The 24,820-nt window shown below is 39.8% G+C and overlaps 1 protein-coding gene across 5 annotated transcripts in view; it reads right to left on the bottom strand.

The window, feature by feature from the left end:
- DAGLA (diacylglycerol lipase alpha) overlaps positions 1–24,820 on the bottom strand; it is a 121,437-nt gene that overhangs the window by 29,082 nt on the left and 67,535 nt on the right. For 4 of the 5 annotated variants that reach the window (XM_039353146.1, XM_039353148.1, XM_039353149.1 and 1 more), the window contains 7 exons: positions 23,284–23,413; positions 9,172–9,310; positions 6,973–7,184; positions 5,644–5,745; positions 4,940–5,078; positions 3,077–3,164; positions 1,259–1,393 (listed from right to left, as the gene is read on the bottom strand). In XM_039353146.1, coding sequence (XP_039209080.1) covers positions 1,259–1,393; positions 3,077–3,164; positions 4,940–5,078; positions 5,644–5,745; positions 6,973–7,184; positions 9,172–9,266 — 771 coding nt within the window. In that variant the 5' untranslated portion in view covers positions 9,267–9,310; positions 23,284–23,413. Of the gene's footprint in view, positions 1–1,258; positions 1,394–3,076; positions 3,165–4,939; positions 5,079–5,643; positions 5,746–6,972; positions 7,185–9,171; positions 9,311–9,798; positions 9,858–23,283; positions 23,414–24,820 lie in introns of all 5 variants that reach the window. The other variant, XM_039353151.1, reaches the window with a different exon arrangement.

Here is a 24,820-nt window from a genome sequence, read left to right as displayed (position 1 = left end):
ATATATATATATATAAAACATTCAACTTGTACTTAAGGAAAGTAAACACTTCGTTTGAATTAATACAGTTGGAAACTACACATATTTTCAGTATGTGCTAAGTATTCATTTTTCATATTTCTGAACCATCCATCTCCCTCAAAGAGAACAATACATTTATGGCTTGATTTTTGTAGACTAGAATACATGTAAGGTAAGCTGATAAAGTGGACTCAAATCCACAAACGTTTAGGCTTAATTAAAATAATTATCAGCCTTGAAATTGTTCAGAATTTTTTTGTTTGGCTGAAACTAATTAAGATTAAAATAAATTTAACTGTCATTGAACTTTCCTATGGCAACAGCTACAGGTAGTCCTCAACTTACAGCAGTTTATTTAGTGCTCATTAGAAGTTACAACAGCATTGAAAAAAGTGATTTATGACCGTTTTTCACATTTATGACTGCTGCAGCTTCCCCACAGTCACGTGATCAAAATTCAGACACTTGGCAGTTGACTCATATTTATGAAGGTTGCCCTGTCCTGGTGTCACGTGATTTACCTTTTGTGACCTTCTGACAGCCAAAGTCAATGGGGAAGTCAGATTCACTTAACAACTGTTTTACTAACATAACAACAGCAATAATTCAATTAACAACTGTGGCAAGAAAAGTCATGAAATGGGGCAAAATTCTCTTAACAATTGTCTCACTTAGCAACAGAAACTTTGGGTTCAATTGTGGTCACACTACGTTTACATAGCTTTGGTTGTGACCTATATTGCGGAGTTGAGATGCTTGGCTACTATTAAGCTATTTTTTGTCTTCTGGATGATTAAACATAGAAAGAGGAAAAGAATGTTTAATAGCATATTTGCCACCATATCTCATAATAAGCAATATGTTAATTATCCAAAATACGGTATTTGCCACTGCTCAAGTTGTCCTAGATATTTGCTTAATGAATTCCTACAAACAGTACTCAGATCAAATTAAACTGTCAAATGGTTAATTTAAAAAAAATCAGATCAGAGAGAATTGGTGCTTTATGGTGTATTTTCTCTCATATTTAAAAGACATTTAAAACATAATTTCCTCCATTTCAGTGCCCAAATATTTATTAATTCAGTCTTGTCAATAAAAAAACAGTGAAACTGTAAGTAGCTCAGAAGGGATAGGTAGCTTTCAAAAATGAAATGTATCACAGTAGGTGATTTTAAGTAATGTTAGTCTATTTTGTCCATTTTTCACGGTTGAAATGAGAATTCCTCACACTCACTTCATCCAACACTGCACTGCGTTTTGCCCTTTGTCGTTGACGTAGTAGAACAAGGCCTGCTATAATATCAGATGGGACTATGTCAAGATCTCGGAAAAATTCAGCAAAGAGATATGCAATTTCAGAGTAAGCATCCTGAAAAAATCAAAAGAGGAAAAGGTGAAAAATTAATCTGCAACAAGCAAGATATAAGAGCTTAAAATAATTGTTAGTTTGTTAGATTGCTAAAGGCATATTAAACCACAATGCAGTTTGCTTTTTAAAAAAAAACATGATATGTAAGTAAATCCTTTATAACTTAGTTTATGTGTGAATTAGGCAACCATTATTGAATAAACAATAATCCTCCCTTGGTATTATGTATAAATGCAGCTGTTTCTGGATTATCAGTTTCTACACTTCGCTGAATGCATCGATTTTTAATTGCATTAATCTTTACTTCTAAGAAGTTTAAAATAACATACATAACGTTACTTCAATTTTTCTTCATGATGTAGTCAAGAAACAATGCTTTAATCCATATATAATGTGTCAAAAACAAATCAATAAGATGAACTAATATGAAATACTGTGGCCAGATAGATAAACATATAATGTGGTTTGCTTGGTTTTGGTTTAACCTATTACCATCCTCTTACCATGAAAGTATTATGTGAATCATGCCAATGTGGCTTGTTCAACAAACCATGCTATATACTAAAGTTATTATGCAAATCAGGTCTGTGACACAACTTGTTGAAGGGCAGGCATTAAGCAAAATAGCGGAGCAGGTATTTGAATTAGGCCTCTCACTTTCTATCCAATATATTATCTACTGTATCATATTTGTCAAAATAACAATAATTGATCTAGGCTAGGATTCTCCCTCCAATCCTTAAGGCAACCAACTTAAGGCCTCTAACCCTAAACCTTGAAAACTCACAGGCAAGGTAATAATAGAGACCAATAACAGACCAACATCTCTAGCCTCTGGAATTCAGAGATAATTTTTGGAGGGGGGATAGATACGTTGCGACATGTCACCTGACGTCGCGAATTTGACACCCCTGAAATAGGTGCACTAATTGCAAATACTGCTGTGTAAAATACACAGCAGTATTTGCAATTAGTGCACCTATTTCAGGGTATCAAACTTGCGACATCAGGTGACATGTCGCAACGTATCGCAACTTTTTTACCATTGCCTTCAATGGGGTGGGCGCGGTTTTGCTATGATGCATCCGGCCCATGGGCCGGCAGTTTGACATCCTGACCTATTTCTTCTTTAGCAAACACACTGTGGGTGAACAAACCTGCACAATTCAATATCATGTATCAGATACCACATATTAAATAGGATGTCTAACAGCTACAAGCAGGCCAAGATTAGGTGGTTCTGAGGAATATTATTAATACTTTTACTTTTGCCTAAAGTCAAATATGGAATTCGTTTCAAAGGTTTCATGACTGAAAACAATCTGATTATTTTAATCATATTTTTGATAATAAAAGATTACTATATATTTTAAAATTAGCCAACTCAACAGTTTTAGGCCTTTTTTGAAGCTTAGTAATTTTCTTACATTACAAATGACTTCTTTTTTTTGCAACTAAGCAAGCATGAACAGCTTATCTGTAAATAAAGGTTTATTTGCATCAATTATGAAAAGCTTTTCTATTCTTACAAGAGAACCACTGGGTCAACATGCATCTGTGGAATATCCTGATAGGATACTTGTACCGTATTTCCTTTCATCATCAGCCATAGTTCTCATACTATAATACTGTCAAAATCCTGACTTATATTTGTTTTTTAATGAAAAGACAGTAGCTGCTTACTGATTGTGAATCTTTTGTTCGTGTGCAGCAGAGGAAAACTTTGAGTCGACGGGTCCAGCTGCTAGCCTGGCCTTCTTCCAAGCGATGCCTTAAAAAAAGAAATCACAATCAAATTAAACCATCAGATCAAAATGACATCAAGAGCCTAACATCAAGAATATATAAACACTGGAATAATATGGAATGAAATTGTGAACAGTTCTGAATGTCATCTGTCTTAAAGCTTCCACACAATTTTTTGAATAGTGACAGATTTAGAACTCTTTATAATCTATAGTTACTTTATAAGGTAAAAGTAAAGTCTCCCTCAAATACAGCTCAGGTCCTAGTAATTATGTTCTTTTGCAACAGAAGAGAAATGGTTTTCCACTGTCTTCTTCCAAAGCTTTTTTTTTTTTACTTCCTAGTCCAGTTTACAGCTCTGGGATTTCCCAGTGGTCTCCCATCCAAATAGTAGCTGAAACAACTTTTCATAACTTGTTCAAGTTCAAAGTAGACTAGGTTCTGCCACCTGCTGGAATACAGTTACGTTACAGAGATACATAAGTCACCCTAGAAAAAAAATGTCAGAGGAAGGTGGTTCACATAGCATCCTCATGTCTGTTTCTCATTTGACTCATTGTTGATTAAATGAGTCTTTATGTTTAAGAGATAAAGGAAACCTTTTCCTTTTGTATGCTCTCTTCAAATTCTTCAAGCTTTTTTGTCTTTGTGGATTTTTCAAAATATGTAGCTCTTACTTCAAATATGATCAGTGTCAGTTAGCATTTAATAACAGATGGACTGACCTCTTACTCTGTTTCTCAGTTAATACATTATGAGCATTTTTAAAATGGGAGGTTCTGCTACTTAATTACTCAGTATTTTTCAGCACTCTGTTTAGGTTCTGAACCATAAGGCAGGGGTGTCAAACTGCTGGCCCATAGGCCGGACGCGTCATCCCGAAACTGCGGCCACTCCATTGCCGGCAATGGAGAAAAAGCTCTGATATGTTGCGCAACATCATGTGACGTCGCGAGGTTGATATGTCTGCAATAAGGACTTTTGCTCAGTTCAAATCTCCAATATAACCTAGGCAATATTACAGAAATATGATTCTCTATAGCAGGGGTAGGCAACTTTGGCTCTTTTATGACTCATGGACTTCAACTCCCAGAATTCCTGAGCCAGCATGGCTGGCTCAGGAATTCTGGGAGTTGAAGTCCATGAGTCATAAAAGAGTCAAGGTTGCCTACCCCTGCTCTATGGATTGTGAAGGAAAACAAAATGATGGAAAATGTTATATTGTATTTTGGTCACAAACCCTATATTTTTGTGGAAAAAAAATCACACTGGCTAGACTGAATTAATTATAAAAGTTTGCATATCTATTTTAACTTTTTTATTTTAAAAAATAGAAAATTGCACAGCTGAAAATACCATTTTGTTGTCAAATACTCCTGGCTCATTCAGTTATGACAAACCAAGTACACATTTTTTGTGGCTTGGGGTGAACGACATTTAACGTATTCCGTTTATACTTAGATGATTTAGGCTAAACCACTACCTTTTAGTCTAATGTACATGGTAGTATAATTGTGAGCAAACAATTGACCTTTAGTGCACAGTAAAAAGGAATATAAATGTTGTAAAATATATTTTTAAAAAGAATATATACCTGGAAACCCAAATTGTGCTTATAAGGCATTTATTATTTACAATTCAAAAAAAGTATTCCCAACATATAAACTGCACTATTTGCTGCCATATTGAATACACTCATTTGTGCTCAACTACATTAAAAACAATAGATTGCATTTATCTAAATTGGAAATTTATTTTATAAAAACCCTGAATCAACTTCTACAATTACAATTTTCTTACCTCAGGTTATATGTTCTTAGATTACGCTGTCTCCTCTTTGTGGCTCGCAATTTAACAAAAGTCCGTCCTGTTGGATCAAAGACGCACAGGACAGTGATGCAGACACTCAAAATGACCACCCAGTTGCAGACAACCATTCCTAGTGAAACAGAGAAGACAGAGGATAAGGCCCAGGTTGTGAGTGGCAGATTTGACTCATTTGTACTTTTTTCTTAAAGTTTATGTATTCCTTTTTTACTGAGTAATACTCCCTGTTTGATTTTCTTTGACATGATAAAGATAATTCTTATATAACACTACTGATATTCTTAGCATCATAAATATATCACAAAATATATTTAATGAGAGATATCAAGCAAGCCTCAATGACTAAAAATACTGTGTGTAATAATAGTGACCCCAAATAGTTACATATGCATTACCACTTTGTTCAGTCTGCATCTTCAATCCATCATAGGATCATGGCATAAACATATATAGATGTATATAGCGCTTTTTTTAGCACAGCCTAGTTAGACATTAAAAGTTATATCCTTTCTAGTTGTAATACTATTGTTATGCCTATGAATAAATGTACATGAATGTTTTTAGAAAAACTAAATTACAATAGTGAAACAGCAAGACTTCTTTAGGTTTATTAACAGGTTAAATCTCAATACACTATATGTGATTTTAAATACTTATAAATACTTTTAAATACATACCCAAAGTAACACTCTTGGCAGTAACATCATTGCAGGAACTGTAGTACTGGGTTAACCAAGCAATGCCCACAATAGCGTAGACAAATTCAATCACCAAGATTGCTGGAACAATAAGAGCAGAGTGTACAACGGTATAACAACAACAACAGTAACAACAACAACAACTGATTTCACCATATTTCTTAGAAGTAATTCTTAGGCAATGAGAAAAATATCCATTCTGATGTGTCATTCTAAATGCGACGAACTAATTGCAGCCACACCAGAAGAAGTTAGATGATTAGCTTGCTTAGATATTAAATTATAACATCTATCCTATTCTATGGTGCTATATCCTGGTGATTTTAGCACGGTTTTACCTTAATTTAATATTTTATCTGGTATATTGTATTGCCCACATATACATTTGCTGATGTTTTATTTAAACTTATATTGTTAAACTTGTATTTGTATTTCTATGTATAATGTGTTTTATTACTTTTGTATATTAGTGATTGCATGACTTTCATCGATGCCATAACTAAATAAAAATAAATGTCAATCTAAAACTTTTTGCTTTTATCTAGACGCACATGCAATGTAGTTCTCTAGGAGAAAAATATTACAGAATGATAATGGGAACCTTAACTATAAAAATGAACAAGGAAAGCATCCAAACTGTCTTATTTCCTATCTCTCTATAGCATATATATATCTATATGTAGCCATTTTTTTGAAGGCTTGGAGTGAATCGCATAATATATTCCACATACACTTTTGGGAAGGATAGATAAGCATCAGATTTTTTTTACAAATGAAAGCTCATGGTAAGTGAACAAAGGAAATAATGGTGAGTTTGAGAAAGATAATTATAGCACACGTTTATCTTCACAGACTAGTAAACTATATTTACTTATCCTTAAAAATACCATACTAACATGTTTGTCTTTTCTGAATACAAGAAATAAAACACATGCACCGCTGTCAAGGTATCAGACAAAATATATGTATTTCATTAATGAGGCTGTGAATTTTTTAACAATAAAAAATCATAAATGGGCATTTACCCAAGAAAAATTGATATAAATTTTGTGGAAGCATGAATATTTTCCAATTTGGGGGAATATAGGAGCATGTTTTCCCACATCTACAAAAGCAGTAAAACTTGAAAATAATATTTAACTACAGTACGCATATCCAGATGCAGACTTCTTTTGGTGCCACAACTGAAAATGCCCTTGGATCACTCTGTGTTTGTAAATATTATAAACAGAGAATCCTTTGAGAGCATGACAGCCAGCTGCATCAAGATCAAACATTAATAAAAGCCTCTTGGCCACTGCCTCTTACCCAGTCTGACGTATAGCACATACTGCATGGAATCCCGTGGTTCTGTGTACAAGATGCTGCCACGCATGCTGAGCCAGATGATTGCAACTTCGGCGATCATGCAGCTGAGCAAAATGCCCAGATAACCCCTCCCATGGTCCACCAGATTGAGAGAGCAGGTCTCATTGGGATTGTATGCCAGTCCAAAGAGCACCACAGAAAGGATGATGAACCTGCCGTAAAACAAGCCACGTTCTCTAGTCAAAGCTTGAGACAATATATACATGACCAAACACTTTTAGCCATATAAGATCAAGAAGCCTAATGATTATTAGTTTTATTTATTTTTTAAAAAACCTGTTTTCATTTGTTTTGTTTTTATATAAGCTGAGAAAGGAAATATCGTTTTTTTAATTCCTGGGAATAGTTAACACTATATAAATAACCAAAACTGTTTGCAGTTTATGAAATTAACTGCTGCCAATAAAAGCTTATCCCATAAGAAACTTACTAAGATATTGTAGCATGTGTAATATTTTATTCACAGAAAAATTATTTCGATATTACTCATGAAGTCAAAGTTTCAGTTCCTGAATGGACTGTCAAATTGATTTTAGTTGATTTTAGGTACAGGTGGTTATGGGATTCTCAGTTAATAGAATATATCACTTCAGCCAATAGCAAAGCTACATTTTATTAATATCATTCATTTATCTGGGCTATGCATTTCTTGTGCTGCTGTAAAATGCTGGTGGTTAGCTAAAAAAGTTTTTTTTCCACCTACATACTGATTTCTGGATAGTGTCCCAGAACACACTCTGTGTTCCTCTGCAATACAAAGGGGGGGAAAGGGCTGCATCAATCCCCTTGAGATTAATCTGTCTCTTCATCATGTAAAGAGGCCTGGAAATGGGAATGGCAAAAACCTGCACATACTTCAATTGTTGGCAGAGGACAGGAGAAAATCTTATCAGGCACACGCTTTTTAAATCCCACATGCAAGTTACAATGTTTCTATCCCAGCATGATATTTACCATGCTTGACAACACATTAGCACACATGCACTCTCTCTCTCACACACACAGACATACAGTGCATCTTAACTATCACAGGCTCCTAAATGTCATAAACTTGTTTGCTCATGAGGAACCCAACAAGATGAAGACGACACATAAATGCAATTACCACCAACTATCATTTTGTCCACGAACAGCAGAGTTTGGATAACTGACATTAGGCTAGCAAGTACTAATTTGTTTTATATATTAGAATCTTGAAATCTCACAACAGGAAACACAGTCTCACAGCAAAAGAATTCTGAGGTCAGATATTAATATTAGGTATTGGAACTGAGGAGAGGTCATTAACCTTTCACATAAAAAAATCCTTTCTTCCTGTCTGTTAAATCTTTGATTGGGAGTGTCTGTCTGTCCATCCCTCCATCCAACCAACTCAATGTGTATCTTCATCTCCTTTCTCACTTCCATCAACTTCTCATAACATTTTGTATAACAAAAAGATCTGGAGATCTCAAAAATGTGTTTATGGTTTTGTATATATTTACTTCTAATAAAGATAACACCACTATAGATATTGAATTTTTTCCCCTTAGGAATAAGTACAACTCACTTTAATTACAAAAATACTAATGGGCTGATATGGAAAAACTGCATTTGCCTCAAATCTGGTTTTGAGCTTTCAAAATGTAGTTTGATCCAAGAAGCCCTGCCTTTAAGAGTTTCTTACTGGATGCCAAAATGGTTCAGCTTTCTCATTGGTAGTATCTACACAGAAACCCCTCAAACCAATTCTATCTTTTCTTTTGACACTGACAGTATGATTTGAGTGGATTTATATAATTATCAGTTATCATCTATTACAAACATGGATATCATTACTGTGGCTCCCTTTCTCTTTAATAATTCTGTTCCTTTTCAATTCTTTTTAGCTGATTTAAGAATAAACTGGATATTCCAACAACTTCCCTGAAGGCCTTACAGAACCATAGCAGTGGAACAAAAAAGTAAAACAGAATTATTTGAGCCTGAACTCTTCTACATGCATAGATCCACTTCCATACTGCTTTGTATATATGAACTTTAGCAGAATATTTTAAATTGCAATATAGTATTAATACCTGGACATAAAAATTACAAAACAAATATCAGTGACTTATTACCTAACAATAGAAGTCTTCTCTTAAGCATATTTTCACTTACCAAGTTGTATGAAGAAGAAAGAGAAAAATGGCAGGCAAAACAAGATCATCACTTCCCACAGACCAGCGGCGACGGAACACCACAATGCCTGGCATGGCTAGTGGGCCTGAAAAGGGTCACCGGGCACAATATTAACTTTCTGTAATAGAAATACAAAGAACAGGAACATAAATTGACGACAAAATCAATATCCTTCTCCAAAAGATGTTGTCTAGACACATTGCTTTCTAAAATTCTGTTTGTAAAAAGTCTTCAAAGAATTATAACACATTTTTATGAGATATTAGAATATTTAAATTGAATTAATACTGTTTATGTTACTTCTAGAATAATCAGATTCAGTGAGTTAGTCGCAAAAATGGAACTTTAAACCACAAGTGTAAACCTGGTTTCTTTTTTAAAAAAATATGCTAACATGACAGAAAATAGGCTTTTAAATATATCTGATGCCTCAGAGAACATTTAGTAGATGTTGGGCTTGGTCTCCTTGCTTTTGGAGATCAGCAGAAGATTGCCTAACTGACATGATTTGGGCTTGTCTTAGTATTGGCACATTTTGAGTTGAATCCATTGGATGTTAACATTTCTATTTGTAAAACTGAATCTATTTTTGTTGGTTATATTCACCTATTTTGAAAGTTTGAAATTCAGTGTTTGAATTAGATTTTGTTTCAGGGCTTTGGTTTCTGTAAAAAGGAAAGGAATAGGACTATTAATAATTTAGTTTGTTTTGGTTTCTTTTTTAAAAAATAACTCACATTGTTATCACAATTTATGGGCACAGGGAAAGACAAAAGCACACACTCACAATCACACACTCATTTGATTGGTTTGATTTAATAAAAGATAATTACATTAGATCTAAGGATGTACCAAAATGAATTAATATCTACAGTAATCTACAAACATGCAGTTGTCAATACAAAGGGAGATGCACAAAAAAATGCCACAACCTCTATTTTGTATAATGTATAATTGCATAAAAATTGTTTGCAGCTTTATAATATCATTTCTATTATTCCATAACACTCTGAAGGATCTGCATCTGATCTTACAATGAAGCATTTTTCTGATTACTAGATGATAAACTTGAAAAAAAAATTAACTCCTGTTTAGATAAGAAGGCAGGGCAAAACAGAATTGTATTCCAGATTCTAGAGAAAATTCCCTTTAGTCATTACTTCAGCTATATAGGCTACATTTCCTATAACCAATAAATAAATCCATATAATGAAACATAAAGGAAAAGGATTTAATCTGGATTACACATATGCTACTTCACTGAATACTGTTGAGTTATCTGTCCAGACAAGAATTTTTCATGGTTCACTTCAACTTGATCACCAGAAAAATAGAGCTTACAGAAATGAGCTACTGGGTTTAGCATCTTCCAGCCTAGAGCATTCTGCTGGATTGTGCAGCAAAGGTCACATCTGCAGAGGCAAATTGTGTATCTTGTAATGTCAATAAATGTGGAAGAGCTAATTCAATTATCTACATGCAGAAGTCTCTCAGAGCTAATGCTACTTTGAGGTTTGCTCATGTTACTATTCCTCTGAAAGGTCATGATCCCCCTAGGGCAGGGCTTGTCAACCGGTGGTACGCGTACCACTCGTGCTACGCGACCACCTGGCTGGTGGTACGCGGCGTCGCCTTCTCCCCCCCCCGCGGCATCTCCTTCCTCCCCCCCACTCCACTCTTTCCCACCTCACTTGTTTGTGGAAAATATGCTGCTTGGCGGAAGCCTGCATGAACTTTACTGAATGTGCCCTACAGGAGGCGCGTGAAGAGCACAGGTGCAGAGCAAGGCCCCACCCTCCTCAGGAACTAATTGTGCAGCAACTTGGTTTGACTTTTCGTGAACTCAGATCAGCAAAGGGGAGGCCGCCACAGCGCCGAACTCCTGCACCCGTCAGCTGGTGACCCCCCAAACTTGCGCTTGTCAGCTGGGAGGTCTGGCCCCGGCGCTGGCCTCTTTTGCCACCCCACATGTCATCCTCGACCCCTCCCCCAGCCTGTTCACATCGAGCCCGTTGGGGCTTGACAGGGAGAGAGGGAGGGAAGGAGGAAAGGACTCCTCCTCTCCTAAGGTTCAAAGCATGATCAGCTTCCCAAGGGCACCACAATCCCAATTCATGTGTTTCTGCCGTACCTCCTTGGCGCTCCCGGGAATGGGGCGGGCAAAAGAAAGCTTGGCTAGGCTAGGAAAGAAAAGCCACAGAGCCGCGAGCTCAGATCGCAGGCAGGCCGGGGAAGGGGGTGAAGAAGAGGAAGGGGATTGGAAGAGAGGAAACGCCAAGCTTGTACTCGCCTCTCCCAAGAACCTCCTGCGCCACCTCACAGGAACACCTGGTTTCAGATTTACGCCGCAAAAGTTTTTCTTGCGCAGAGGAGAGAGGAAAAACAATTGCGGAACACTCGGGAATCCCTTGCAAGGCACCATATACCTTGGTGCTTATTTTCTAATGCCTTCCCTCCGTGTTTTCTGCTCCACCCCGAATTCGCCTCCCTTCCACTCTCCTTATACAGCCATCTATGATCTTAATACAGCCCTAAGTCTGTCTCGCTTTCAACACCCCCTAAAATTCTTCATTCAGGCAGGCTTCCAGAATTCAGCTGGCAGGATGCAGGTAACCCCTCCCCCTGGTCCTGCCCCCTCCCACGGCACCGTGCCGCTCCGCATCCTGTGCCTCCGTGTCTCAAGCCTCCGTGGCACACAACTGCTGGTGTTATGCTTGGGTGGAAGACTTTTTCTTTTACAGATGGGGCAGGTGGGCCCGACATTCGCAGGCAGGCAGGACCCTGTCCGCCAAGTCGCCGCCTCCCCATCACCCTCTACGCCAGCCGGCTCCATCGCCAGACCTCCCAGCTGACAAGCACGGGAGTTTGGCGCTGCAACGGCCTCCCTTTCGCCATCCGCACCGGCCAAAGCATTGCTGACCGTTCCAGCTGATGGGCGCAGGTCCGGGGGTCGTCAGCTGATGGCCCCAAGAGTTCAGCGCTGTGGCGGCCTCCCCTTCGCCCTCCGCACAGGGCAAAGCATTGCCTGATGTTCCAGCTAATGGGCGCAGGAGGTAGGCGCCGCGGCGGCCTCCCAGCCATCTGCTTCTTCGGCTGGAGCAGTTGCCAGGACTTGCATAGTCCCCAAGGGCCGCTAATGCGTTTCCTGCCGCCGGCAACCATGCAAGCCCTAGCAACTGCTCCAGCCAAAGAAGCAGGCAGCTGGGAGGCTGCCGTGGCTCCTACTTCCTGCGCCCGTCAGCTGGCGACCCCCGGACCTCTGTCCGTCAGCTGGAATGTCAGGCAACGCTTTGGCTGTTGCGGAAGGCGAAGGGGAGGCTGCCGCAGTGCCGAACTCCTGCGCCCGTCAGATGGCGACCCTCCGAACTTGCGCTTATCAGCTGGGAGGTCTGGCGACGGAACCGGCTGGTGTGGAGGGCGATGGGGAGGCGGTGGCTCGGTGGGCGAGGTCCTACCTGCCCGCGAATGTCGGGCCCACCTGCCCCATCTGTAAAAGAAAAAGTCTTCCGCCCAAGCATAACTTTAAGGATTTTAAGGATCTTTGAGAGGGAGAGAGAAATAGAGAGAGGGAGAGAAAGAGGGAAAGAGAAATAGAGAGAGAAAGAGAGAGAAAGAAGAGAGGGAGACAGAGGGAGAGAGAGAGAGAAAGAAGGAGGGAGAGGGAGAGAGAAAGAGGGAGATGGAGAGAGAAAAAGAAAGGGAGACAGAGAGAGAAGGGAGAGAGAAAGAGACAGGGAGGGAGAAAGAAAGGGAGAGAGGGAAAGGGAGAGAGAAAGAAAGAGAGGGAGAGAGAGAAAGAAAGAAGGAGAGAGATTAAATTAGTAACATGGTTGTTCAGTGAATCTGGTTTCCCCACTAACTTTGCTTGTCACAAGGTTGCAAAAGGTGATCACATGACCCTGGAACAATGTGACCATCATAAATAAGAATCGGTTGCCAAGCATCCGAATGTAAATCACATGACCCTGGGATGCTGCAATGGTCATAAGTGTGAAAAATGGTCATGTCACTTTTTCCAGTGCTGTTGTAACTTTGAACAGTCACCAAGCAAACTGTTGTAAGTTGAGGACTACCTGTACTTTATCACTTTTTTCCAATTTTTTTTTTGTCATCAAGCTTTTGACACCTTGCTGGGTGACTGGTGGTACTCGAATGTTGCCATATTCTAAAAGTGGTACAATTGGTGAAAAGGTTGAAAAGCCCTGCCCTAGGGAATCAGATGCTACATGCAGAGTGAGCCAAAATATACATTCTCTAGCCACCAATTTTCCAGATTTGCAGAAGAGGGCAATTATTGAAATTCCAGTGTATGTTCAGATAAATTGGAGGTGGCTAGTACACATCTAGTTTATGCCATGTATACATTCCCTGGATTTGGAATGGGTTTGGGGGCAAAAATAAACATAATTTCTTATGGCCACTAAAAGGTCAGATTTATACTAGATTTTTTTTTGCCCTGGTGGATGACATAAAAATCTTTCCTTACTGTGTATACATACACTTTTATGTACTTTTCAACAAACCTAACATTAGAAAAACAACTTTGTTGGTTGTATGTACAATGAGAGCTTATTCACTGGAGACAAATTCCTTGTGTGTCCAATCACACTTGGCCAATAAAAAATATTCTATTCTATTCTATTCTATTCTATTCTATTCTATTCTATTCTATTCTATTCTATTCTATTCTATTCCTATATTTCTTTCCACATCCTCTTTCTTCACCTTCCTTCATTTTGAAACTTTTTCATCCTACACTCATTCTACTTTCATTCTTATTTCTTTCACTTTTTGTCTCCTCCCATGTCTATTTTCTTGGACTGATATAGTACACTGTTCACTATGCAGTCTACACAAAACTAGCAAAGATGTCTATTCAGTTTCAGTATTTTTAATATCCTTAAACAAATGGCAGTTGTGATTTTTGGTCATTCCTTGCTCGCTACTTGTACAACTGCTAGGGAAATATAAACTAATTACACAAATACAAATAAAATTTTGGAACTATAGCTGAAAATCTGATAATAGTTAATAATCTATAGTAAGCCTCAACAAGGCACAAAGTTACTACAAATTTTAAGATATCAGTTGCTTTTTACTGTATTTTAACTTTGTAGCAGTTTAAGCATGAAGCTACTAGTAGCACTCTCAGTACTGCTTAAATGCATCTTAGTTCTAATCCCTATTTGCCTCCATTGTTTTTCAAATATTAAACAAGCATTATTTTCTTAAGCAAAGAACATCATCTAAATCATCTAGTTTCTATTGTGCGTTATAACTAGGACTTGTTTCACAGAACACTCTTCTGGTCATTCACAATGTATGCTTCTAATATTATCAAAAGAGTTATTGTTTTATACTAAATTCAAATTCCATTTTACATACTGTCACTGGATCTTCCACCATGAGCTCTAAATATGAAGCTGTATCAGAATCCCAAAATGGCATTACTGAATCAAGTAAAATTAAAGACATATCATGAAAAATCTACACTATTCATTGTTACTCTCTTCGTTTTAATCTGAACTTTCTTCATAAAAATAGATTCTTTACTTTCCAATTTCAGATTTTTACTGTCATCTGTTCCTATAGGTTTGAAGCTGGTCAAGTCTGTACTTTTGGTTCATATTCCAGGAAAAGAGATTTTGTAAGCAAGGGATGGATAGCAGAAACCTTCAACACAGGAATCCATATGGGTGTTGACTCAAAAATGCAGAAAGAAACCCAGGTTTCAAACTGTGAGACTAACATACATCAAGGGCAGGATTCCTGGAGAAGTTCTTGCATGTGTCACTTTTTGATCTCTGTAAGAAATCTATTTATCTAACCTTCTTAAGTCTGCTTTGGCAATACAGACCAGGGAGACAATTTTAACTATATCTAATATAGCACCTTGATAATGTCCAAACTATATCAAATAGATTTGATCTCTTGTATAAAGAGTGGGGTCTTTTTTATTCCTTTAGTCAGTGTAGACCACGGATGTCAAACTCGCCGCGTCACGTGGCGTGTTGCGACTTTTTTTTGCACTGCTGGAGCTGGGGTGGGCGTGGCCTCCGTATGATGCAACTGGCCCGCGGGCTGGCAGTTTGACACCCCTGGTGTAGACTAACTAATTAGCCAAGGTTTCCCAGCTGGCTTTGGGCCTAAAATAGGACTAGAACTCAGTCTCTAGATTTCTAGCCTGATACCTTAAGCACTATGCCAAATACCCTTTCTATGCAAAGGTTACCTTCAAGAAAATAAAGGAAATAAACATTTATCCAAAACCCTTTAATTAATAAAATCACCCCATTCTTAACTCATTTCAAAAAGTGATGTGATGCATTCACCCAACATAATACATGTAGTCCTTCTTTAACAACTACAATTGGGACCAGCAACTTGGTAGTTAAAGGAAGCAACTACTAAGCAAAAAATCATATATGACATGACTGTACTAATGTATTTACTTCAGCTTTTCTTTGCTTTATAATGTCAAAAATATATGGCCCTGAATAGCTGGGGAATGCAAATAGTGGGGAAGATTTCTGGGATTTGATTCACAAGAAAGTTTGGATAAAAACCTTATAGCCCTTTCCTTCCATTTCCCTGCGCTTTGGAATGATCACCCTAAGACTGGAATCATTAAAAAGAAAAGAATTGATTTTATATTTATATTCACTGGAGAGGAAGGGATTACAAGAGTGTAAGCAGGCACACAAGGTGAAAATACATAGAAAGAGATGTGTTAGTGCCAGCTGTTTGCATACAGCCACAAGCTCCTTAGAAGGCAAAAAAAAGCTTTTAATGTGAAACTGACTAGGGCCTTGTCTGTTACAGGTAGCAGTTGTAGCTGGTGCAATTAACTAATTAGGTCACAGAGCTTATGGCAGGAGTGACAAACTGCCACCCCACAGGCTGGTTGCATCATGCGGAGGCTGTGCCCAACCTAGCTCCAGCAATGCAAAAAAATGCAATGCAAACAAGGCAAGTTTGACACCCATGCCTTATGGTTAGCACTTTTTAGGGATGTACTGTGCTGTAGGAAAAAAAAAAAACAGCTGAAGAAGAGGAGAAGAAGAGACAAAAATGGATCACGTGCTAACTGAGCGTACTGCTCAACTCGTAATTGATAGTGAGATGGTGCCAAGATAGCAAATGTGGACATTGGTTATCAAGTTATTTTTTCATCATCATCGTAACTGCATCTAATCACTGTCCAAAGCACTAACCAGAACACCAGTATCCATTTAACTAGTAACAAGTCCCAGACTAAATTAACTGCACTTTGGATTCTGATGGAGTCTGAATCTAATCCATAAATCCAATAATGGCATATATCATCTTATTACTGTTGTAAAGGATACAATTTGTCAGTGAATGTTAAGTACCAGGACCACACGTGAAGTCCAAATTAAACTGATTTATTACTAAATGTTCCTATGCAGAACAATTTACTCAACCATTAGAGTCAATGTCATCTTGACATTAGATAACAGTCAATGGAATTCAAGAGGGATTGGAACTAGTTCATTTGTGGCTATGGCTAGGCTGATTCCTCTTTTGACTCCACCCCCGAGTTCTGCCAATCCTTCCCCTACAGTGAACTAGTAAGTAAAATGTCCCATTTTTCATCTGTGAGTTGTGCCTATCTATAAAAATGTAAGCTTTTGCTAGGGAACGTACAATTATTTTAAGTTTCACAATGCATATATTCCTCTTGATTTCACAAAGACTTCCATTCACTGAATATACAAACATTGCCTGAGAACTTAAGATAACCTATTCTCAGTAAATTATCATGTTTTCTTTTTTATAGTAACAATAAATGATATATTGTTAAACTTTAGTTATGCATGGAATGTCACAAACCATTTATATTCACTCATATATAATTACATTCAAAGAAAAATATATAGTAAATGTGTGAGAAAAGAGAAAGGAAAGGGAAAAAAATAAACAAGAGAAGATAGAAAAAGGAAAGAGAAAACAAAAGGACAAAATATGAAAAGAAATATTAATAAATGGTTTATGATTTGGCAGTTAAGAGATGAAATTCTAATCAAACATTTCTCTTATTAAATTCTAATCAAATCTCCCCTGAACTGTATCGGAAGAGGGATGAGAGGGGAGGAGGAAGGGATGGTAGGAAGTAGGATGGGAGGAAGGGATGAGGGGAGAGAGGTGAAGAGAGGAGAGAGGGAGGAGGGAAGTAAGGAAGGAAGGTAGAGAGGGCGGATACAGTTGGGGGGGGGGATGGACGAGCGACACCTAAGGTTATATGTAAGAATTTATTTCAAAAGTATTTTTTATAATGTATTGATTGTATCAAATGTATTGAAAAATGAAAAATAAAAAAAAAATAAAAAAAAAATCTCTCTAAGATTACATCATAATTCCTTTCTTTCTATAACCTATTTCTGATCATCAAAAATGTGAATAACAAAATTATTTTCTTTTTTTACACAAAAAGTCCATAGGGGGTTCATATTTTTTCCTTTCAAATAACTGAGCTAAGACATTCCTCAGCAATTTCCACAGGACCCAGCCAATCAGAGTTTAAACTTCAAAAAGTTTGGCTATAAACTCCAGGGCCAAGAGAGAGTAATCTGTCCATGGCAAGGCACTAATATTAACACATCCCAGCTCTAGCTTACTTTTCCACTGTCCTGAGACAAAAGCCACACCCAATGTGTGATTATGATGTAGGCCATCAATAAGTTAAATAGATTAAGTCAATGGTTGCCATGGCAGCCATGAACTTTCAATCCACAGGCCTAAAGAAGGAGAAGGAAATCCTCTAGCACCATTAGTCTGGCTAGATCCACTGGCAACTCAGCCACAGAATTAGGGAGCTCAAACAGAGCCACTAGGTATGGAGGAAGGCAAGCAATAACGCCAAATGACCCCTACAGCCCAATTCCACAAAAAGGGTCTCCCATTTGGCTATGTCTGGCCACCAGACACTTTCGGTTAATAGCAGCCACACCTACTTCTGCCCTGGAATTGCAGCTGATACCATACTTAAACGGCAAGAGGGTACATTTTTGAGAGAGAAAGATGTCTACTCTGCATCCAACCAAATTCCATATACAATACTGGCCAAAATTGTGGAAACATGTTGGGAAAAGTGTACAGTAGAAATGCCACCTTTGGTTAAGTTTCCACCAATTTTTCTTCTTTCTTCATAACTGTAGCCTTGTTCACTTAATAATACTATTTTGCATCGCTTTCTTGGCAACCAATCAACTCTTTGCACCATTACTTTAATTTTATTAAGTTTTACAAACTCACTAAATGAAAGAATACAAAAAAACCCAACCAACTTGATAGTGATCACATAACACACTGACAAATGTCCTCCTCTCAGCTTCAATACATGACATCAATAACTGAATCCTATTGTGATCTGACTGGCTCACTGCCAAAACAAGATGACACCTGATTGGCTCTCTAAACAGTCATACTCATTAGCTATAATCAGATGAAGGAAAGCTATTTGATATCAACCTTAGCAAGTTGTGCTTCCTTTTTCTGTTATTTGGCTATAACTTTTCATAGAATACAGTACAGATAATTGAACAAACTTTGTTGCATTACATTCTTGATTAAATTATCTTTCCATTGATATATAATTTTATGGTACTACCCCCCCAAAAGTGGTGTTATTAGCCATCAAACCTCAAAAATACACTTTTTCCAAAAGGTTTCCACAATTTTGGCCACTATTGTACACTAAGCTGGTCCCCTTGTCCATGATCAGATTATGGATGAGGTGAGCTTTGTTGGAGGCTGACTTGACATTAAGCAGCAGCAGTTCTTGAGACTAGGTTTTGGGATATAGCACAGAGGGATGGAGTATACCACATATTAATACCACACTGGTGTTAAACACCAGGCCCATCTTCCCTGAAAGTGGCCTGACCCCTCCTCTTGCCATATTTTACCATCACCACTTCACTGCTGTCCACCACTCCGTCCCGATTGGTCTCTTCCATCATAATCTTATGGTTCCATCATAATCTTATCAAACCACTCATATCTCACATGAGAGCAAGAAGCCAACACAGCCTCACCATATCCCCAATTCCAAAACAGTCTCAACCGGCAAATCTCCCAGACGTTCTTTTTTATTCTGTCTTTAAACTTTATTGCTCCAATTCCTACCATGGAAGATAGCATGTATTATTAACTTTTTTTCCTTTCTATTACGCTAAAAATCAAGATACTGGTTTTTCGTGCTCTTTATTTTATAAGCATATAAGATACTCATTTTTTACTGACAATTACTAGAAATAAGTAGTTGTAATCTTTCACTTGTCTTTATTTTATTTATTTATTTATTTTTAAAATTTATAAGCCGCCCCACTCCCGAAGGACTCTGGGCGGCTAACAATAAAAAACACATAAAACGTAACAAAACAACAATACAAAAACAATCATCCAGGGGTAAGGTTTTATAAACCCCAGGCCTGCCAGAAAAGCCAGGTCTTAAGTAGCTTACGGAAGACCAACAGGGTGGGAGCGGTCCTAATCTCCGGGGGGAGCTGATTCCAAAGCGTGGGCGCCATCACAGAGAAGGCCCTCCTCCGCGGCCCCGCCAAATGGCACTGCTTGGCCGACGGGGCCTGAAGGAGGCCCAGCCTGTGGGATCTAACCGGACGTAGGGAACTATGAGGTAGTAGGCGGTCTCGCAAATAGCCTGGCCCTGAGCCATATAGGGCTTTAAAGGTAATGACCAACACCTTGAATTGGACCCGGAGACCAATAGGCAACCAGTGCAGCTCACGGAGGATAGGTGTAACGTGGGTGTATCGAGGAGCACCCACTATCACTCGCGCGGCTGCATTCTGGACCAACTGTAGTCTCCGAATACTTTTCAAGGGTAGCCCCATGTAGAGCGCGTTGCAGTAGTCCAAACGTGAGGTGACAAGGGCATGAGTGACTGTAAGGAGAGCCTCCTGGTCCAGGTAGGGTCGCAACTGGTGCAACAGGCGAACTTGTGCAAAGGTCCTCCCAGCCACAGCCGTCAATTGATGTTCCAAATTCAGCTGTGGATCAAGGAGGACACCCAAGTTGCGAACCTGCTCTGAAGGGGGTATATTTTCCCCCGCAAGAGTCAACACTGGACAGTTGACATGATCCTTGGGAGGCAACATCCAAAGCCACTCGGTCTTGTCAGGATTGAGCCTGAGTCTGTTAACCCCCATCCAGACCCTCACGGCTTCGAGGCAACGGCCCATCACATCGGCCGCTTCACTGAGAGAGCTCGGGGAGGAGATATATAACTGGGTATCATCAGCGTACTGATGAAACCTCACCCCGTGCTGTCTGATGATCTCACCCAGTGAATTCATATAAATGTTAAATAGGAGGGGAGAGAGGACCGACCCCTGTGGCACGCCGCATTCAAGGGGCCTCGGGGTTGACCTCTGCCCTCCCACCAATACCGATTGCGACCGGCCAGAGAGGTAGGAGGAGAACCACCGTAAAACGGTGCCTCCCACTCCCACCCCTTCGAGTCGTCGCAAAAGGATACCATGATCGATGGTATCGAAAGCCGCTGAGAGGTCAAGTAGCACCAAGACAGAGGAATAACCTCTGTCTCAGGCCCGCCAGAGATCATCCATCAGCACGACCAAAGTGGTTTCTGTGCTGAAGCCGGGCCTGAAGCCAGATTGAAAAGGGTCTAGATAATCCGCTTCATCCAGAGACCATCGGAGCTGGAGCGCCACCACTCTCTCTACAACCTTCCCCACAAAGGGGAGATTGGAGACTGGACGGAAGTTATTTAAATCAGCCGGGTCCAGGGTAGGCTTCTTGAGCAGGGGCCTCACAACCGCCTCCTTCAGGGATTGTGGAAAAGACTCCTCCCTCAACGAAGCGTTGATCAACACCTGGAGCCAGCTTCGTGTCACCTCCTTGGCAGCCGAGACCAACCAGGAAGGACACGGGTCCAATAAACAAGTGGAGGCGCTCATTGCTCCCACCGCTCTGTCAACATCCTCAGCGGTCACAGACTCAAATTCATCCCATAAAACTGAGCTAAGACCTGCCCCAGTCATCTCAAAAGGCCCTGCCCAATCGGAGTCTAGGTCTGTCCGAATCCGAGCGATTTTGTCTGATAAGAATTGCACAAATTCCTCCGCTCTACCCTGTAAGGGCTCCCCAGCTTCCCGAACATTAAGTAGGGAACGGGTCACCCTAAACAGGGCAGCGGGGCGAGATTCTGCAGACGCAATAAGTGCGGAAAAATGCGAACATTTTGCCGCTCGTATCGCCACTAAATAAGTCCTAATATAGGCTCTTAGAAGTGTCCGATCGGATTTGGAGTTACTAGCCCTCCAGCGTCGCTCTAGACTTCTCTTCTGACGCTTCATCTCCCGTAGCTCCTCGGTAAACCAAGGTGCCCTCCGGGATCCACAATCACGGAGAGGTCGCAAAGGCGCGATCCGGTCTAACGCCCCTGATGCCGCCTTATTCCAAGCAGCGACCAAGGACTCAGCCGGTTCGTGGAGGAGGGAATCAGGAAAACCCCCAAGCGCTATTTGGAACCCCTCCGGGTCCATTAAACGCCTGGGGTGGAACCACCTAATCGGTTCCGCCTCCCTGCGGTGGGGGAGTAGGACCGAGAAATCTAACCTCAACAGGAAGTGATCCGACCATGACAAGGGAGAAGTGACTATACCCCTTAAATCGAAATCACGTCTCCACTGCCCCGAGAGGAATACCAAGTCGAGCGTGTGTCCTCCCCTATGGGTCGGATCCTGAATTATCTGGGTCAGGTCCATGGTTGTCATGGAAGCCATGAACTCCTGAGCCACACCAGAGGATTCGCCGAGTGACGGCAAATTGAAATCCCCCAGCACCATAAGCCTGGGGAATTCCACCGCCAACCCGGCTACCCCCTCCAGCAGCTCAGGCAGGGCTGTTGTCACATAGCTGGGAGGCAGGTATGTCAACAACAAACCCGACTGAACCCTTGAATCCAACCTCAAGAGAAGGGACTCACACCCAACAACCTCTGGGGCTGGGATCCTGCGAGGTCTCAGGGATTCTCGGTCTTCAATTTTGGCATCACATACCATGTCCAGCAGTGACAACATATGGTGATTAAAAGAGCCATGAATAATTCATTTTAACAGCTAATCTGATATTATTTTCTTTCCAAAATTGTGTTCTTTCTATGACTAACTTTTGAATCTAGTTATGTCCAAACTAGTACTTCTACTATGTAAGTCAAGAATAAGAATAATTCCATATGCAAATGACTATGAAGAAGTATCTGATTTTCTTAAAAAGGTAGTTCTTGTTTAATGATCAGTTGGGCCCAGCAACATTACTAAGCAAAGCAGTTTCTAAATGGGAAATCATATGACTACAACTGTGCTTTCCAGCTCAAAACTGGTAAGACTAATCAGTTTCATAACTTTGGCTTTTGTTTGCTTCCTAACTATATTTTGAAATGCACATGCCATTAACAAGGAAATTACTGTTTGTATTTACATTCACTGTGAAGAGGGAGGGGGAGAAGAAACAGGTCAGACACAGAAGGGACTGCCTGCAGAAATTGCTTATTCCCTCTCACATCCTTGCAGAATGGAGAAAGAGAGATTGGACTGCTGGCATTGTGCACATTGCTTTTTATGTGTATTCACCACTGTGTGCTTGCTTACTCTCTTGTAATCCCTTCCTTTCCAATCCTTCTGTTCTACAAGAAGGGAAAACAGAAAAACAACTAATCAGGCACAGGATAATGCATACTGAGGGATGCAATGGAGATAACATGACTGAGGACAGCAACACTAACTTTGAATGGCCACTATATGAAGCAATTGGTAAGTGAGAATTACTTGTAAAAGCCAGATAAATATTAAATGAAAAGAGCACACCATTAAAAGAAACAAATCATTCATATTTTGAATATGAGAAGGCCTACAATTATGAACACAATAAAATGGGTTAAGATAAGTTAGGTAACTAATCTTTCAGTGTAAGTCTGCACAAATAAGATTATGAAAATTCTATCTTATGTTATGGAACAGAAAACCATGCAGAACTGTAGCTTTAGACAAAAGAAAGAGAAAACTGAGATCAAGATATGCTTACATAGCATGTAGTGCATGCAATCCAATAGAAGCACATTCTTCTGTCACAAGAAGCTTTATTGGGAAAGTCTGTATCCATGGATGTAGACTTTGTGAATGAAGCAGGAATCAGCATATTCACCGTGTAGCCACTGAAAATCCCAGGGAAGAGAAGAAAAAAGCAGCTGAGTGAATATTTGTTAATACACTGTTATTACCATCATCAATACCGCCCCTCTCCAAGCATGTGAAATGGGGGTCATAATGTATCCACTTTTTCTATATCCTTATTTAGCCAAAAGACTATAGGATAAAGGAAAGAGAATTAAGATGATGTAGTGTTATCATGTTGAGAAAAATACCAAAAGAAAAAGAACAGCACTGAAGCAATTTCGCCTCTTCCACAGGAAATCTAGCAGGTGATGGTCATAGTTAGGAGAGCCTTTGCACACTTTGATTTGTGCACCAGCTGCAGCCTTTCTTGGATCAGGACTCTCTGCGCTCAGTCACTCAAGCCCTAGTCATCTCTCATCTGGATTATTGCAATGAGCAATACATAGGGCTACCCTTGAAATGCATTTGGAAGCCTCAACTAATACAATCTGCGGCAACACAATTAGCCTTTGGTGCCTGTAGAATGGCCCATGCTACAGCACTGCCTCATGAGCTGCATTGGCTGATGGTTTGCTTATGGGTGCAATTCAAAGTGTTGGTTATGACCTTTGAAGCCTTCCATAGCAGGGTCCAGGTTACTTGATGAACCAACTTATTCAGCTACAACAAGGTTGCCCTACTGGTGCTGGCAGAGGAGGCTGGCTATGGATCCCATTATTTAAGGAATACTGGCTGATGGGATCCAGAAGAGCCTTCTCTGCTGTAGCATCAGGTCTCTGGAACATCCTGTCCCCAGAGGTAAGGTGAGGGGCAAACCTCCCCCTGGGGTCAGCATGTTCCAGAGAACCAATGCTGCAGAACAGAAGGCTCTTCTTCTGGATCCCATCAGCCGGAGTTTCTTGAATGACAGGATCCATAGCAGGCCTCCTCTGCAAGCATGAGTAAGATAGGCTTATCTTAGCCAGATGAGATGGCTCATCAAATAGTTCCCATTTAATCTGTCCCCAAACTTCTATTGTTCCACAATGGCTTGAAGACATTGCTCTGCTGGTAGGCCTGGGGACCCAATAGGGGAATATCACACTGGAGGTGGCTAATGGATTAATCAACTGATCCCACCTGCCCGAGCTTCCTGTTCCCCCTCAGCCCATCTTTTAAATTTATATTATTGTACTGTTATTGTTTATTTTTGTTTCATTGCTTTCCTATTGTTATGTTTACATTTTGCTCTATCATTTTTTTCTTTCTTACCATTGTAAGCTGCCCAGAGAAGCTCCATGGAGAGAAGGACAGCAAATAAATTTAACAAATGAATAAATACCAAGCATGCTCTCAGACTACTCTAGAGCTTTGCTAATAATCAGGAATTCTTCTTCCTTGTGAAATATTTCACCAGCAGCAAAATTACTTAAGCAAATAATGGGAAATGTATGGATCATATATTG

This window comes from Crotalus tigris, unplaced genomic scaffold, assembly GCF_016545835.1.
Source record: "Crotalus tigris isolate CLP2741 ecotype Arizona unplaced genomic scaffold, ASM1654583v1 scf7180000018504.2861643, whole genome shotgun sequence".
NCBI lineage: Eukaryota > Metazoa > Chordata > Lepidosauria > Squamata > Viperidae > Crotalus > Crotalus tigris.
Note: the sequence above shows the minus strand (reverse complement) of the source record. Positions and strands in the feature narration are given on the sequence as shown.